The sequence below is a fragment of the Erinaceus europaeus genome, chromosome 21 (assembly GCF_950295315.1).
Source record: "Erinaceus europaeus chromosome 21, mEriEur2.1, whole genome shotgun sequence".
Classification (NCBI taxonomy): domain Eukaryota; kingdom Metazoa; phylum Chordata; class Mammalia; order Eulipotyphla; family Erinaceidae; genus Erinaceus; species Erinaceus europaeus.
In genome coordinates this window covers 1,937,859-1,954,942 of record NC_080182.1, presented here as the reverse complement: position 1 = coordinate 1,954,942, position 17,084 = coordinate 1,937,859, and the positions used below count along the sequence as shown (strand labels likewise).

The window sequence follows — 17,084 nt, the reverse complement described above, 5'->3', positions numbered from 1 at the left end:
ACTCTTAAAGTCTCAACACTGTCCTCGGTAAGATGGATTCTTAGGAGCCATCGCCAGGTTCTCATGGAACCTCCTACTGCCCAGTGCTAAGCACTTGCAATATTACACTACCTACAACTGGTCTCCACCTTCCAGCTTGCTCTTTCTCTCTATGGCTGCTGAAATGATCTTTAAAAACATTGAATGGCTAAGACAGTTGTGGTAAAATGCCGTGAACATGCAGCTGTTAAAAAACGATAAGGCCGTTCCCTTTGCAATGTTGTGGTCAGAACCTGAAGGCATCATGCTGAATGAGACAAGCCACAAAGAGACAGACCAGGACCAGATGGTCTCCCTTTTACAAATGGAGCACAGAAAGGGAGGCATGAAGTGAAACACACGGTGAAGCTTGGACGGGGTGTGGAGTAATGCACTGAAGCAAAGAACGCTGGGGAAGGAGGAAAAGAGAAAGGATGAAAGGACACTGGGACCCTGGAGGTGTCTCCTAGAGGCTGTCCCCATGTGCTCAAACTATATTGTAAGCCATTAAGCACCCAGTAAAATAAAATTAAAAACATCGATTGAAGTGGGTTATTATTTGCTCTAACGGTTTCCTGCTGGGTTTCATTTTCAACACGGAAATGCTTTCACATAACCTAACGGTCCCTGCTTGCTTGCTCCTTCCTCTGTTCCCTGTCACCCAATGTCAGGTTTCACTCCCATTAGAGTAGCCAGTCACCCCCTGTTGTTTGGGACTTTGTCAGTTTTCAGCACAGAAAACAGAAATAGCAGACAATTTTCTTGATGATGTGGCTACATTGATTTGCTTCTGTAAGCTGGTTGTTCCCACATCTTTCCCATGATAGACCTTCCACAAATGACACCTTTTCATGAAACAATCACAGAACGTTCTCTAACCATGTACACAGCTCCTGCTGGGACATCCTCTAGGCCTCAGTTTAGATGCCCTGCTCTCAGTGCTACCCCTACATAGCTTTGGGAAATGGGCTTGTTGGTGGGGTTTAGAGTTTAAGTAAAACTTCACTTGAGGAATGGAAATTAGATGCTAAAAATGGCTTCTCACTCATTGGATTGTCTCTTCAGATGCCAGAACAAGCCCAATAGGAAAGATCTTTCTCACTTCAGATGTAAAGGTTTTTGCTTCACAGTAGGGGTTCTGGGCTATTGACCACAAAGTGCTGTATAATTCAAGCTGACTGTGGATGGATGCATTAGAAGCAGCCAAGGATTTCAAGGAAAGGGCACTCCTAGCCTCATACATTATGGATCCCATATACCCAGAGACGCCAGTGGCTATTTATCGTCTCTACTATTGAGGCAGACAAAATGTCTTACGTGGTCAATAGTAAATATTTCAGGCTCTGAAGGCCACACTATCTCTGTCACAACTACTTAACTGTGCCATTGAACCCTGCCATTAGAAAGAGAACAGATGAAAACTATGACATGGACTGTGGCAAGAAGCCCAAATTTGGCAGAGGCCCTGTGCTACTGGCCCTGGCTCTAAATCATGTTCTGCCCTTTGCCTTCATGTTCCAATAATGTTGACCAGTCAATACACTATCAGCACTGAAGGATGAAAATTTGAAAAGAAATTTGCTCATGAGAGATTCTCCTTGCTTTTCTTCAAATTTTACTGAGACAAAACTCCCAAACTTTCAATATTATCACCATGCAAATGTGTAGCACAACCTTTTCTCCCTAGTGGTCAAGGAGGGAAAAATTAATTTTCAAGTGGGATGACTTAGTCTTGCTGGTTGTGACAAGAATCCGATGCACCAATAGGCTGGCCCAGGGCTTTCTCCTGTGCACTTCATGAAGGCAGTCACAGACCACAAATGTAATGTATGCTGGGGCGGGGGTGGTGGCAGTGTGTGTGTGTGTGTGTGGGGGGGCAGTATTGATTTGTGTGGCTTTGAGGTTTTTGCTGTTCCCTAGTGGATGCTGATTTTTTGGGAATGTTATCAGCTAAATATGAATTAGAATCCAATGAACACCATGACTGAGCAGTTTAGAACAAATATATCAAGGGCCCTATCAAGACCCAAAGGCTGGGTGACCTGAGTGCAGGGTAAGGGAGAGCATCTGACCTTGAGGAGCCAACCTCCAGGTGGCTAAATACTGGGGTTCAGTGGGCTTGGCACAGAGTGAACTAAGTGTTCATTTGGTTTGAGAGTTGATCTGGGTAGGACAGGATCACTATTGGCTAGGCCTAGATCAATAGAAAATATAAATGGCAACTAAGAACTGCAGGTCAACAGAGGACTCCGAATTCCAGCTCCACCCAGTTGCCATCAAGGAAAGAGAAGCTGATCTGGAAACACTGCAGGAAAACAAGCACTGTTTCTCTTATCTGTGAGGAAAGAGGGAAAAAGAAAGGACACTCAGATGTAATAATAGGTGTAGGTGTGACTTAGAAAGAAGGCAGGACCATAGGAAAAGTGGGCACAAGAAGATATATAGATAAGTAGATATAGATAGGTATCTACGTAGAGATAGTTATGGATACAAAGTCAACCCATTTGAAACTTGCAGAAGAATGAAATTGAACCACTGTATTTCACCAAATACAAAAGTAATTCTAGATGGATCAAGGACTTGGATGTTAGACCAGAACCTGTCAGATACTTAGAGGAAAATAATGACAGAGCCCTTTCCTGCCTAAATTTTAAAGGCGTCTTTAATGAAACGAATCCTATGACAAAGAAGACTAAATCAGAAATAAACCAACGGGACCACATCAAATTAAAAGGCTTCTGCACAGCAAAAGAAATCACCACCCAAACAAAGAGACCTCCAACAGAATGTGAAAAGATCTTTACATGCTATTCATCAGACAAGAGGCTAATAACCAAAATATATAAAGAGCTCACCAAACTCAGCAACAAGAAAACAAATGACCCCACCCAAAAATAGGGAGGAGATATGAACAGAATATTCTCCATAGAAGAGATCCAAATGGCCAACAAACATGGAAAAAATGTTCCAAGTCTTATTGATTGTCAGAGAAATGCAAATAAAGACAAGTGAGATACCACCTCATTCCTGTGAGAATGTCACACATCAGAAAAGGTACTGGCAACAAATGCTGGGGAGGTTGTGGGGACAAAGGAACCCTCCTGCACTGCTGGTGGGAATGTAAATGGGTCCAACCTCTGTGGAGAACAATCTAGAGAATTCTCAGAAGGTTAGAAGTGGACCTGCCCTATGACCCTGCAATTTTTCTCCTGGGGATATATCCTAAGGAACCCAACACACCCATCCAAAAAGATCTGTGTATACTTATGTTTATAGCAGCACAGTTTGTAGTAGTCAAAAGCTGGAAGCAACCCAGGTGTCCAAAAACAGATGAGTGGCTGAGCAAGTTGTGGTCTATATACACAATGGAATACTACTCAGCTATTAAAATGGTGAAGTCACCTTCTTTGCCTCATCTTGGATGGACCTTGAAGGAATCGTGTTGAGTGAGATCAGTCAGAAACAGAAGGATGAATATGGGATGATCTCACTCACAAGAAGCTGAAAAACAAGATCAGAAGGGAAAACACTAAGCAGAACTGGACTGGAGTCAGTGTATTGCACCAAAGAAAAGGTCTCTGCGGTGCGAGGGGGGGCTCAGGTCCAGCAACAGGACGGCAGAGGAGGACCTAGTGGAGTTGAATTGTTATGTGGAAAACTGGGAAATGTTATGCATGTACAAATATTGTATTTTACTGTCAACTATAAACCATTAGTGCCCTAATAAAGAAATTTAAAAAAAGCAAATAAAGTCAACCCATATACAACCTTAGGAGCACCGCTGCAGTTTCCAGTGGAGGGAGTGGGGACACGGAGCTCTGGGGGTGGGGACGTTATGGAATTATACCCCTGCTACCTCATAATTTAGTAAAAAGAGAGAGAGAGAGAATTAAATTTCTAATAAAAGAAAAAAGCGTAGGTCCAAAGAATTGAAGCCAAGGAGTGACTTGAGATGATACTGTTACTAAGGGGTCTCAGGCAACCCAAACTCATATAGGATTCTTGTTTTCTAACATCATAGATCATATGATGGCTTATAAGGAATTTTATTGCTAGAAATCAGAGAGAGGTGGGAGTGGCCAGAATAAAAAGGCCAGTAGCAGCTGCTCCAAACCCTGGCAGCTCACCTAGAACCTTTCTGGGCATCATCTAGGTTTTGGCTTGTCTAATCAGCTGGTTTGTGTGGCTATTTGCTGGGCTTCCTGAGTCCTTTGAAACACAGAGCAGTTGTCTTTGCAAATTTCACCCATCCTCTCTGTCAGAATTTAAGTTGGGAAAGAACACTCCTATTAGATTTCATGAGGGTTAATCCTTTGTGCCAAATTGGCTAGGCTATGGTTCACAGATATTTTTCTTCCTTTTTTTTATTGATTTAAGAATGATCAACAAGTCTGTTGAATAAGAGGGGTACAATTCCACACAATTCCCACCACCAGGGTTCCACATACCATCCACTCCATTGGAAACTTTCCTGTTCTCTATCCCTCTGGGAGTATGGACCCAGGATCATTATGGGGTGCAGAAGGTGGAAAGTCTGGCTTCTGCAGTTGCTTCTCCACTGAACATGGGCATTTGCAGGTTGATCCATACTGGGTCCCAGCCTGTCTCTCTTTCCCTAGTGGGGCAGGGTTCTGGGGAGGTGGGGCTTCAGGACACATTGGTGGGGAGAGGAAGATTTAAATGGGAAAATAAGCACACACATCACCAAGAACTACTGAGAAGTCTCCCCAGCCTAATTTTGTCATTCTGTATGCTTACAGGAAGGAGAGAGAGAAAGAGAGAGAGAGGAAGGGGAGAGAGAGGGAGAGAGAGACAGACTTTGTCACACTCTCTAATAACAAATCACATTCAACAGGATGTACCTGGGTCTAGAGAGAGCAGATCACCTAAGAAAATCCCCCACAGCAGTAAAACTTCTATACGTAAGATCACACATGAATTCGTCTAAACGGATGTGTATGGCTGGCACTTCCTTTAGTTAAAAATATGTAACTGAATGCCATAGGCCCAGTATTAGTGTGGTAAATCGCCCTTGTGCTTCCACTCTCTTTGGCTCATCATGTCTGTTTCATTGGTGAGCTGAGAACATGTGGAGTCCAGCCAGCATCTTCTGGCAGCTTCCTGACTACCTCCAGCTGGCCAGTTAACAGAGGGATGTGCCAACAGGAAGCAGAGAGCTTCCAGAACTGAAGTGGAGCACATGCATTACAACTGCAGCATTCACCACAAAGGAAATCCCACTGGCCTCTCCAGGTGTGCTCACTGCCAACAAACAAATAGCTAAATGTGTTCTGATGTGCCCAGCCTCCCTAATGAGAAAATACAGCCAAAGGGAAAAAAAGAGATGCCAGAGGCTTCATTCTGATGAGTCTTTAAAGTCTCCAGCTTCATGGTCCAGGCGGCGGTGCACCTGGTTAAGTATACATAGTACTAAGTGCAAGAGCCCACACAAGTATCTGGGTTCGAGCCCCCAGCTCCCCACCTGCAGAGGGGAAGCTTCATAAGTTGCAAAGCAGGTCTGCAGGTGTCTTTTTCTCTCCCCTCTCCTCTCTCAATTTCTCTCTGTCATTCAATAAAGTGGGGAAAAAAATGCCACCAGAAGCAGTGCATGCACCGAGTGCATGCACCGAGCCCTAGTGATAACTCTGGGGGCTAAATACAGTCTTCAGTTTCATTACGGTTTTACTTGTCTTCTTGCTTCTTGCCAAACACTTGGCACTTGGGAGCAGAAAAGCAGTGATCTTTCCTCTTGCTAAAGTGTGGGGCATGAACCAGCCTCTCCTTCACTCCCAGCATGTCAGAAATGCAGAACCCAGGCCCTCACAGGTCTTCCCACCCAGTTTACAGGATGATTCCTACACACATTGGCCTAGTCCATCGCTCCAGGCTATGCATTTACAAGCCTGTGGATGAGAAAGCAAGCTGAACTCAGCCCGTTCAGGCTCCTGGTTCAGGCTGGTGAGTTTCTATGATTTTCATTTTGCAGATCTTAAGCTGTTTGCCTCATGTCTCAGAACTCAAGGTCTTCAGCCACCAAACAGCCTCTGGAGACTGCACCAGTCTTCTTATATCACCCCTCAAGAGGGGACTTCCTTGCCTGTGCTTATTTGTTTATTTATTTTTTATTTGGATTTAGTGAAGAACAATCATATGTTACATACTGACTTTGGCTTTTCCTCTTCGAACTAGAAGTTCAGAGAAATGTGGTGGTTTTGCGTATGGGAGAATCATCCTGACACATAGGATGAAAGCACAGACTGGAAAACTCAAGGGAGACCTACTTCCACATGGATGCTAGAACTTATTTCTGCATATGACACACACGCACGCATGCATGCACCTACCCACACACATGCATGTGCTATGTGTATGTTTATATGTTTGAATGTTATATGTGGAGAACCTTTGATACTCTTGATCAAATAGAGATTTACCTCCAAAAGAAAAGCAAACTTCCAGCAGAGTCTGCTGTCCTATATATAAAAAGTCACTGTACTGTACTTATTTTAGCATTCTGTACAGAAAGGGTCATGAATATGCATTTTGGCTAAGAAAATCATTTCTTTTCACAGCCTCCTGTGTGATGCTGTAGGCTAACCTAATCAGAGTGGCTAATTTTAGCCTTAGTTGTGAGGGTTATTTTAGAAAAGGTCACTGTTCTGGGACTAATCTATAACTTGCGGTGTGAGAGAAGAAGGCATGAAGAGATGTAAAATCAAGCAACAGTTGCATCCCACCCCCAGCCCTAGGTTGTAAAGGCATCATTTATATTCGAGGTTCAGCTCCACCTGCAGCTGCTAATATTGTTGATAAAGTTTATTTGATTCCAGCAATGTGGGGAAAGACAGTGGGAGGATCTAGGGTGCAGGGTTCCCGGAGCTGCTTTTACCTGGGGTAATGGGTGAAAGTGGGACTGGTCATCTTTTTAGACACAACAGAACAAGACAGAAGAGGGCATCTTGTGGGCATGAAGATGTGAATATATAAAAGCTTTGACATGTGGAAGTCAAGGGTGGGGTGAAAGTAATTCACTTGTCTTTCACTGAGAGCAGAGGACATCTGGTGTGTCTGCATTTACCTTCTCTTTTCCAGGAAGGGGAACTGATGGTGGGGGAGGGTGTGCTGAGCTGGGGAGTCACTGTGGGTCAAAGAAGTGAAGTGACCCACATCTCAGGTTTCCAAAGAACTCTAGCAAATTCAATCTGGAAATTCTCTGTGGGCTGGCCACTCCAGGTCCCCCACCCCCTGGCCAGTGGAGGTGAGGATCAGAGCGGCCCCCTGGGAGTCCTGGGGTGGCTCTGCATGTCAAGGGCAAAGTGCTAAGCAGGACAATCAGTCAGCTCTGGGAGAGCCTCAGTGGGGCAACTCGTTTATTGAGAGAGAAAGCAAGTGTATATACCCATTGCCCAGGGAGAAGGTCAAGGTCATCATTAACCCAAACACAGAGCAACACAAGGCATAGCCGCAGGTTGACCTGCAAACTATTTGATCACAAATAGTAAAGAATTTCCATACAAGGTTTGGTCACAAGCTTCACAAGGCATAGTTCCCCAGGGGTAAATTACAAGCACCTCAGGGCAAGGGCAGGGGTAGTTGAGCAAGAATGTATGTGGTGGCTTTCAAGTTAGGCCAAACACAATGTACAGTAATTCGTGGCCTTTGTTTTAAGGGGAGAGGAGAGTTATGTGCAGAAAGGGAGCCCCCATTCCGGAGAAGCCATCCATCATTAGTTCAGGAGGTCAGGGAGAACCTGTCCTCATCTCAACCCGAAGGGAGAGTTGGGGGTCAACCCGCTTGGATCTCATGGAAACAATGGTCTGGACTTTCCAGGACAGTGGGCCCCCATCCTCCAACAATTCTCTGTGTCCTGAGAGGTCATTATAAAAAAAGTACTGTCCAGTAGGACTTACTGTGCCGGGCTATCCTGAGGGTGTTTCTTCCCAGGCACGTGCTCTCCGGGTTGGAGAGAACTCTGCTGGAGCCAACCTAGGCTACTGCTTACTCAGTGACGCAGGAGAGGAACCAGGAACTCCCGTGGCTGAGCAGGAACACAATGGAATGCCTTTATTGATCAGAAAAGAATCTGCCTTTATACCTTCTGAGATGGAAGTGGCAGGTCAGAAAAAAGGAAATGACTAGGAGAGGGGCAGAGTGGAAAAAGAATTGCAAAGGTAGCAGTGCTTTCATCTAACCAGTGGCGATTAAACCAATGCCCTGCAGGCAGGGCAGGGCAGGGCAGAGACAAAACAATGATTATGTAAATAGACCACAGCATTAAGCAATGCGGCGGGGGGGGGGGGGGGGGGGGGGGACCTGGCATAACAACCAACATTCCTGTGATTGTAGGGATGTTTAGTAAGCTTGTCTCAGGCAGATGGCAGGCACATAAGGCGTAGTTAGCACAAGTGAGTGCCTGAATTGATACTTCTGTCTCATTTTAAGTAATTTAAATTTAGAAAGCCACCTGTGTCTACTGGCTGCCATCGTGGACAGGGTGATACTAGAAGGAGCTTCCATATTTCTTTTTCTTTTCTTATTTCATGGAGGGCTAACTCTTTATAAGACAGTTGTTGACACATGGGTATAATTTCTCCTTTCCCCATGACAGGTGTCTGCAAAACACTTTTACCTCCAACTTAGGTCCTTTTCCACTGTCATGCACAGGACCCCAAAGACCCTCCTCTGCCCCTTCCCTGCCCTCTTTCCCCAGGGTCCTTTGCTTTGATGCAATACACCACATTCAGTCCAAGTTTAACTTTGTGTTTTCCCTTTCTGTCCTTGTTTCTTATGTTCCACCTATGAGTGAGATCATCAGTATTCATCCTTCTCTTTTTGGCTTATCTCACTTAACATGATTCCTTCAGGCTCGATCCAAGATAGTACAAAGGAGATGGCTTCATCAGTTTTAACAGCTGAGTAGTATTTTGTTGTGTATTATACCATGGGTATTTTTGTTTGTGTGTGTGCTTATTTTTTAGCTACTAATCTGTCACTGGACATCTGGATTGCTTCTAGGGTTTCACTATTACAAACTGTGAAGTTGTGTATACAGAGATCTCTTTGGATGGGTGTTTTTTTTGTCTTTGCATATACCCCCAAAAGAGGAATTGTCAAGACATAGGGTAGGTCCCTTTCTAGCATTCTGAAAATTCTCCAGAGTGCTTTCCACAGGGGTTAGACGGATTTGCATTCCCACCAGCAGTGTAGAAAGGATGAAGGAACAGCATTTTAAATGAATAAAGTTAGAAAGCAAAAAAGTTCAAGGAAAAATGTAGAGTCCAACTTGTAGATGCCATGGCCTTAACCTGTAGGTACAAAGAGAATCCAGCAGCTGGATGTTAAAGAACATCTGGAGTGGGCATTTCTCCTTTGGAGCATAGGTATGTTCATTCCATATTCTTCCCTGGACTAGACATTTGTTCACAATGTTTCTTGCTGAATATGTAGCTGCAAACCTCCAGTCTTTTATGCGTGGTAGTGATTGAAAATTACAGTCCTTCCCAGGGGTACGGAAGGGGCCTCATTTTAATGAAATAGAGATGCAGCTACCTCTTGCAGAGCGGGGTAACAGCCTCCCTGGGACCTCCCACAGTAGCCCACAGTACCCATTAGAGACCCTGAAGGAGCCAGCACAAGGCTCTTAGTTCATTCTTGCCCCTCAGTGATTACTTCTGAGCTCTAATGGCTGGTCTTAAAGGCTGCCGGTGGGATGCAGGCCCCTTGGACTCTGCATTCTCATCCTTGTGGATGACTCACTGTGTTGCTCTAGTAAATCACTCCGTGACTTACAGTGAGGGAGAGAGATGACTTTGAAAATGTGAAAAGGAGGGAGTCCAGTGGTAGCGCAGCGGGTTAAGCGCACGTGGTGCTAAGCACAGGGACCGGTGTAAGAATCCGGGTTCAAGCCCCCGGCTCCCCACCTGCAGGGGAGTCGCTTCACAGGCGGTGAAGCAGGTCTGCAGGTGTCTGTCTTTCTCTCCCCTTCTCTCTCTGTCTTCCCCTCCTCTCTCCATTTCTCTCTGTCCTATTGAACAACAACAACATCAATAACAACTACAATGATAACTACAACAACAATAAAACAACAAGGGCAACAAAAGGGAAATAGATAAATAAATAAATATAAAAAAATAAAGAAAAGAAAATGTGAAAAGGAAAATGTATATTGAAATGTACAAACTGACAAAATGCCTCTTCCAAAGCAGCAGAGTCTTGGGGGGGGTCAGTCCTTCTAACAACACAGGAGTGATAATAAGAGCGGTAGGAGACTGCGAAGCTGTATTAACTCCCAGGAGAATGGAAGGCTGGGCTGGAGCTATACTACTGTGTCTGCTTGGTGAAGTGCAGCTCTCTTGCTAGCAGATTACCTCTTTCCAGAGAGTGTTTTCTCTAGGGCTGAGGTTGGCCTCTTGCATATATGATCCTTTTCCACACCAATAGTCGTGTCACCTAGATGCCAGTTTGACTCTGTGTCCCTGGAGACTTGGGATGCATGACTCACGCTGTGGTTTGACTATAGCTCTCTTCATAATTGCTGTGCAGGCTTCCATCTGCCTGCTTCTGTCTCTTTCTCCCAGGCTGGCAGCCTACACCGAGAGCTCACTGCTTTCAGTGGGAAGCCCAGCATTATCCATTACCACGGGGTTGATGAGATTAGGATCTCATCCTCTTGCTGGCTCTCACTTCTCTCCCCATCTCCCATCCTCCTTTTCTGGAGGAAAGTCAAAGCCCTCCTCTTGTGTCAGGCAGGAGGGTTACACTGCTTTCTCTGTACTTCTGTCGGGTATTTTTCTAAATACTTACGATTAGTATGAGAACTATTTTTTAAACACACACACGTTTTCTCCTTGCTGATGTAGAGGACTGCACCTGGAATGGGGGTGAGACATAATAACCTTTGTGAGGAATTCTGTAATGTAAGAGCAACTCTGTGGAGAAGGGGGCATCTGTGAACACCAGTGGTTGTTATAAGCTGAATCCTGCCCTCCTTAAAATTTACATATGAGAACCCTAACTCTCAGTATTTCAGAATGTGACTATATTTGGAGATAGGGTGATCAATATAAAATGAGGCTGTTCAATTGGTCCCCAACCCCACCTGGCTGATGTCCTCCTAAGAAAAGGTTAAGACACACCGTACAGCGCAAAGCGCAAGGACCAGTGTAAGGATCCCGGTTTGAGCCCCCGGCTCAAATCCCCACCTGCAGGGGATTCACTTCACAGGCGGTGAAGCAGGTTTGCAGGTGTCTATCTTTCTCTTCCCCATCTCTCTCCATTTCTCTCTGTCCTGTCCAACAATGACAACAATAATAACTACAACAATAAAACAACAAGGTCAACAAAAGGGAATAAATAAATATTTTTAAAAAGTTAAAAAAAAAAAAAAAGAACACACAGCAGAGGGACTGAGTGGTGGCTCACCTGGTAAAGTAATGTGTTACCATTTGAAAAAACCCACATTCAAGCCTCCTCCTCCACCTGCAGGAAAGAAGCTTCATATGTGGCGGAGCAGTGCTTCTGTTGTTTCTACATCTCTCTGTCTCTGTTTCCTACCCTCCATATAAATAAGAGGCGGCAAGAAATGGCGTAAGGCACAGAGAAGGACCTTAGGGTACCAGTGCGCAGAGGAAGAAAGCAATCCCGGCTTATCCTTTGACAGTCTGTCTGTATGCGTTTGTTCTTTCAGGGCCTGGAAGGGAGAGAGGAAGCTGAAGGGGCAATTGGAAACTTCCATTTGTTCCTGCTTCTGGCGTCTGATTGATGCAACTGAGCACTACTGCCCACCCATCTCACCCGCCCTTCCAGAGGGATCCTTGCAATCAAAGTGTTCTCTGTGCAGAGTTACAGGGCCGATTTTACCACCCCCCCCACACAGGTGACTTGTTGACTTGCTCATCAGATTTTACCGTCTCAAGCATGCCCAGAAGCCCCCAAGTAACTCACGGCCCACTATTAAATGGTCAGGAGCCCTAAAAAGTGCTAGGCACCAACACTCAGCCTGGGACTTCCTGCACAGCCACAGAACTCAGAGAAAATGCGTTTCTGTTGTTGAAGCCACCAGTAATGGCATGTCCTTTTGGCAGCCATGACAGACCTGCACAACCACTAACACTCAACAGCAGGCAGAGTGTGAATGTGTCCATTTTGTTAAGGGTTAGGTGGACTAGCAGGTGATATATTAGAAAACGGCCTCTAGTCAGGGAGTCCTGTGATTCCCACATGGACATGATGGGCCTAGACTTCTGACAAACCCCTCATTCCACCATCACTGGTCATCTCCATCAGGAACAACATCATAAACCCTCTTATGAGCCTCTACAAGACCTTGCCCTCAATGTAGAATAACGGTGGTAGAAATTGCCCCACTCCTGAAGGGAGGCTGGGTCAACATACTCTGCCACTCGAGGAAGACGGGTCCTGTAATGAGTGCAGCCTAGAATGTTCCCAGCTGTGACCATGGAATATAAGCTCAGACCTACAGAGATTCAGAGGTTACACAGGCTCCTGTGCTAAATATGAATAGATATGGGCCCAAGGTCAGATTGACGGGGTTAATAGTTAATGGTATTTTCAGACTCTCCCTGTTTTGGGGAGCTACTCTCTGTCCTGATCCAACTTTCTAGTCCTATTCCAAACTCTTGGGACTGTCTTCCCAGACAAACTTTTATTAGCCCATCTGCATGTTAGCTGTCAGGTTCAGGCAAAAATAAGTAAAGTCTTGGGACCCTTGGAACATACCCAGCATAGGCTTCCTAGCTTCTTCCAACATGAAGACCCCAATCTCACCTGCTATATTCTTACCTTTAGGTTTATAGTTATTAAGCAACTTTTTCTGCTCTATATCTTAATGCCTTTGAGTCACCAAGTTGCATCTTCTCTGATCTCACCACTCATATTTTCTTTCAAAGGAAATTCACAAGACAAATGCTGACATGGTGCCACTGTAAGTCCCTCTGCAAAAACTTTATGTGGATTGTGTAACAGTCGCAGTCTCTTATCCTTCCTCCAAACTTAAAGGCTTTAAAGGAAAGTGTTTCTTTTGTTCATAGTTGGATTTTTCTAACCTTCAAAATGTAATTGCAAAGACAGTCATTCCTTCTTTTCTTTCTTGGGTTCATTTTGCTGTTCATTAAATTAAACCAGGTACTTTCCAGAACCAAAGATTCAGTTCTACACTCCATGGAAGATTTGTCAGGGCAAATAAAATAAGCAACTCTGCAAAGCAATGGGCGATTCTAGCCTCATTCCAGTTTTAATAACCAGTAGGCTATCACATCTGTTCTTCATTCTTTATTGTAGAGATCCCAGAAGATCCACTCAAAGCTGAAGAGTATTATGCTGATGTGTTTGATTCCTGTTCAGAAGAGAGTGAGGAGGAGGGAGAAGAAACAGTGTTCTCAGGATCAGAGGAGGTCAGCGACGATGGACTCCAGCCTGCTCACAGGACAAATCAACAGGTACATGATGCTCTTCTGCAGAAGTGGTGCAAGTGCCCAAAGCCCTGACTAGGCCTCGACTTGCTAGAGAGTCAAGGAACTGGGAGTCGAAGGAGGAGCTAGAACTTGTAATAAAGACTTCATGCGCTACATATCTTGGCTTATATAGGTCCAAGGGGCAGACAGCATCCTACAGAGTGCCCAGAACTTGGTCTGGGTGATCTAAGTCCAGTACTTACTGGGGTGTGGGCTGAGAAGTATACATTCTTTGCATCCCAAGGAGAACCCAGTCTATAACTATGGAATGAAATGTCTCTTTGCAGGGACAAGGGGATTTCCAATATATACTTTTGTGCCTGGAAATAATATTTATCCTTTGTAGTGTGCAAAGCAGCTCTAGGAATGTGTTCTAGAGATCCTGGATGTAAGGGTTGATCTTTCTAGTCACTTCCAGGCTCTGATAGCCTATACTTGCATATACACTGAAGTCTCCGAATATATGCCCATGTCATACATCTTACCCCACCTGGACCGTACAGACCAGAGAAACAGCCCTGACATGTAGTTTCTCTGGTGGGTATCTGTCTAAGTAGGAAAACAGATGACTTTGGGCAGTTGATGCTCACATACTGGATTTTCATCTGATGTCACACCCTACCAGCTTTCTTGTCTTGTTCTTCTTTAAGGCATAGACATTTTTTATGGGGCTGGGCGGCACAGTGGGTTAAGCGCACATGATGCAAGGTGCAAGGACCAGTGTAAGGGTCCTGTTTCAAGCCCTCGGCTCCCCACCTGCAGGGGAGGCACTTCACAGGTGGTGAAGCAGGTCTGCAGGTGTCTGTCTTTCTCTCCCCCTCTCTGTGTCTTCCCCATCTCTCTCGATTTCTCTCTGTCCTATCCAGCAACAATGACAGCAGTAACAACAATAATGACAACAGCAATGGTAAACAACAAGGGCAACAAAAGGAAAAAATGGCCTCTAGGAGCAGTGGATTTGCAGTGCAGGCACTGAGCCCCAGTGGTAACTCTGGTGGCCAAAAAAAAAGGAAAAGAAAAAAGAAAGAAAGTCAGAAGGAAAAGTGTAAAGTTTCCAAGTTCTATATATGCAAAGACAAAAGGAAAAGAGAACCAGAACGGCGTGGACGAGGGGCAAATAGGAAGGAAGGGGACTGTCAAAGTGACTCAGCTGGACAGAGCGCCGCCTTGTCAGCGCACAACCCCCAGCCCACTGAAGGAAGCGCTTTAAGTCCGCCGTGTGAATTTGCAGGGGTTGCAGATGGTCCCCACTGGCGGTGTGGCGCTGTGCTACTGCCTGAGTCCTTCTCTCCCCTTATTCTTTCCACGCGCAGTCACCAACCTTCAGATAGTGATGTTCCGTCCTTTATCAGAAACCCCAGCTGCTCTCTGATGAAACTCGTTGACTTATTTTGCTTTAAAATTTGTTTTCTGGGGGAAAGCCGACTTCCCTTCACTAGGTCACCACAGCTCCTCCCCAGAAGTCTTTACAAATATCGCCATGTGGAAGGACTCAAGTTCCAGGACCCCTCTTGTAGGGAAAGCTTCACAAGTAGTGGAGCAGTGGAGCAGCAATCTCTCTCTTAGCCCCCTCTACCTCCACCTTCCTTCTCAATTACTTCTCTTAAAAACAAAAAAGAAAGGGGTCGGGCGGTAGCGCAGTGGGTTAAGTGAACATGGCGCAAAGTGCATGGACTGGCTTAAGGATCTCGGTTCAAGCCTCTGGCTCTCCAACTGCAGGGGGCGTTGCTTTACAGGCTGTGAAGCAGGTCTGCAGGTGTCTGTTTTTCTCTTCCCCATCTGTTTCCCCCCCTCTCTTGATTTCTTTCTGTTCTATCCAACAACAACAGCAACTAGAAAAACAATAATAACGGTGGCAACAAAATGGAAAACATGGCCTACAGGAGCAGTGGATTCATAGTGCAGCAGGCACTGAGCCCCAGCGATAACCCTGGAGCCAAAAAAAAGGAAAAAAAAAATGACCTCCAGGAGTGGTAGATTCATTGTGCAAGCACCAAGTCCCAGTGATAACCCCAGTAGCAATTTAGAATAAATAATTAAAACGTTTAATTGCAAATGGCACCCTTTACTTCATTTCCCTTTCACCTGACTCCTCATGTGAGTATAGAAATGTCATGCATGTGTACATATTGACTTTATATTCTGCCGTATTACAGCATTTGTTGATAGTTTCTCATAGTTTTTGGTGACCTTGTTAGGGTTTGTCCTGTATATTATCACACCATCTCTAAAAAGTGATAGTTCAGCTCCTTCCTTTCAACTAGGATTCCATTAGTAATTTTCTTGCGTGATTACTCTGGTAAGGGTTTCCAGAACTATGTGGAACACTAGCTGTGAGAGTAGACATCCTTCTCTTATTCTGGGTCTTAGGGGGAAAATACGCAGTTACGCTTTTTAAAAAAGTTTATTTATTATTGCATAAAGACAGAGAGAAATTGAGAGGGGTGGGGGAGATAGAGAAGGAGAGAGACAAAGAGACTGCTGCAGCTCTGTTTCACCACTCCTGAAGGTTCCCCCTGCAGGGACCAGGGGCTTGAACTCGGGTCCTTGCACACTGTAATGTGTGTGCTTAACCAGATGCATCACCCCCTGGTCCCTGCAGTTACTTTTTTTTTTAAAAAAAAAAAAAAAAGAAAACCACTAAATATATTAGCTGTGTTTGACACATATGGTCTGACTATGTTGAGGAGTATTTCTTCTAACCCGAATTTATTAGGGGTTTTATCATAAATGAGTGTTGAACCTTGCTGCGTGCTTTTTCAACCCTATGGACAAAATCATGTAATTTTAAATATTTCCTTGTGTTGAAGTGGTACATTACATTGATTGATTTATGTATATTGAACCATCCCTGCATACCTGGGATGAACCTCACTTGGTATTGGTAGGTTATTTTCTTAATGTGCTGTATTCAGCTTGCTAAGACTTTGTTGATAATTTTTGCTTCAGTGCTCATTAGGGATATCAGTCTATAATGTCCTTTTTTGTACATGCTATTCTATAGCTTTGGGGATCAGAGTGATAGTGACCTCATAGAATGTGTATGGGAATGTTTCCCCATTTAAAGTCTTTTATATTATTATTATTTATTTACAAAATGGAAATATTGACAAGACCATAGAATAAGAGGGGTACAACTCTACGCAATTCCCATCACCAGAACTCCGTATCCCATCCCTTCCCTCGATGGCTTTCCTAGTCTTTATTCCTCTGGGAGTATGGACCCAGGATCATCATGGAGTGCAGAAGGTGGGAGGTCTGGCTTCTGTCATTGCTTCCCTGCTGAACATGGGCATTGGAAGGTCAATCCATACTCCCAGCCTGTCTCTCTCTTTCCCTAGTGGGGCAAGGGTCTGGAGAGGCAGGGCTCCAGGACACACTGTGGGGTCGTCTGCCCAGGGAATTCATGTTGACATCATGGTAGCATCTGGAACCTAGTGGCTGAAAAAGAATTAAGATATAAAGCAGTTGAGAAAGAAGAACAGAAAGATCCTATTTCAATTTTTAATTTTTTTTTTATTTATTAAAAGGAAACACTGACAAAACCATAGGATAAGAGGGGTACAACTCCACACAATTCCCACCACTAGAACT

At 44.7% G+C, this 17,084-nt stretch overlaps 1 protein-coding gene across 1 annotated transcript in view; it reads left to right on the top strand.

The window, feature by feature from the left end:
• Positions 1 to 17,084, top strand: part of NEK11 (NIMA related kinase 11) — a 377,347-nt gene that overhangs the window by 132,122 nt on the left and 228,141 nt on the right. Inside the window, exon 13 of the mRNA XM_060180272.1 lies at positions 13,318 to 13,475. Coding sequence (XP_060036255.1) covers positions 13,318 to 13,475 — 158 coding nt within the window. The remainder of the gene's footprint in view (positions 1 to 13,317; positions 13,476 to 17,084) is intronic.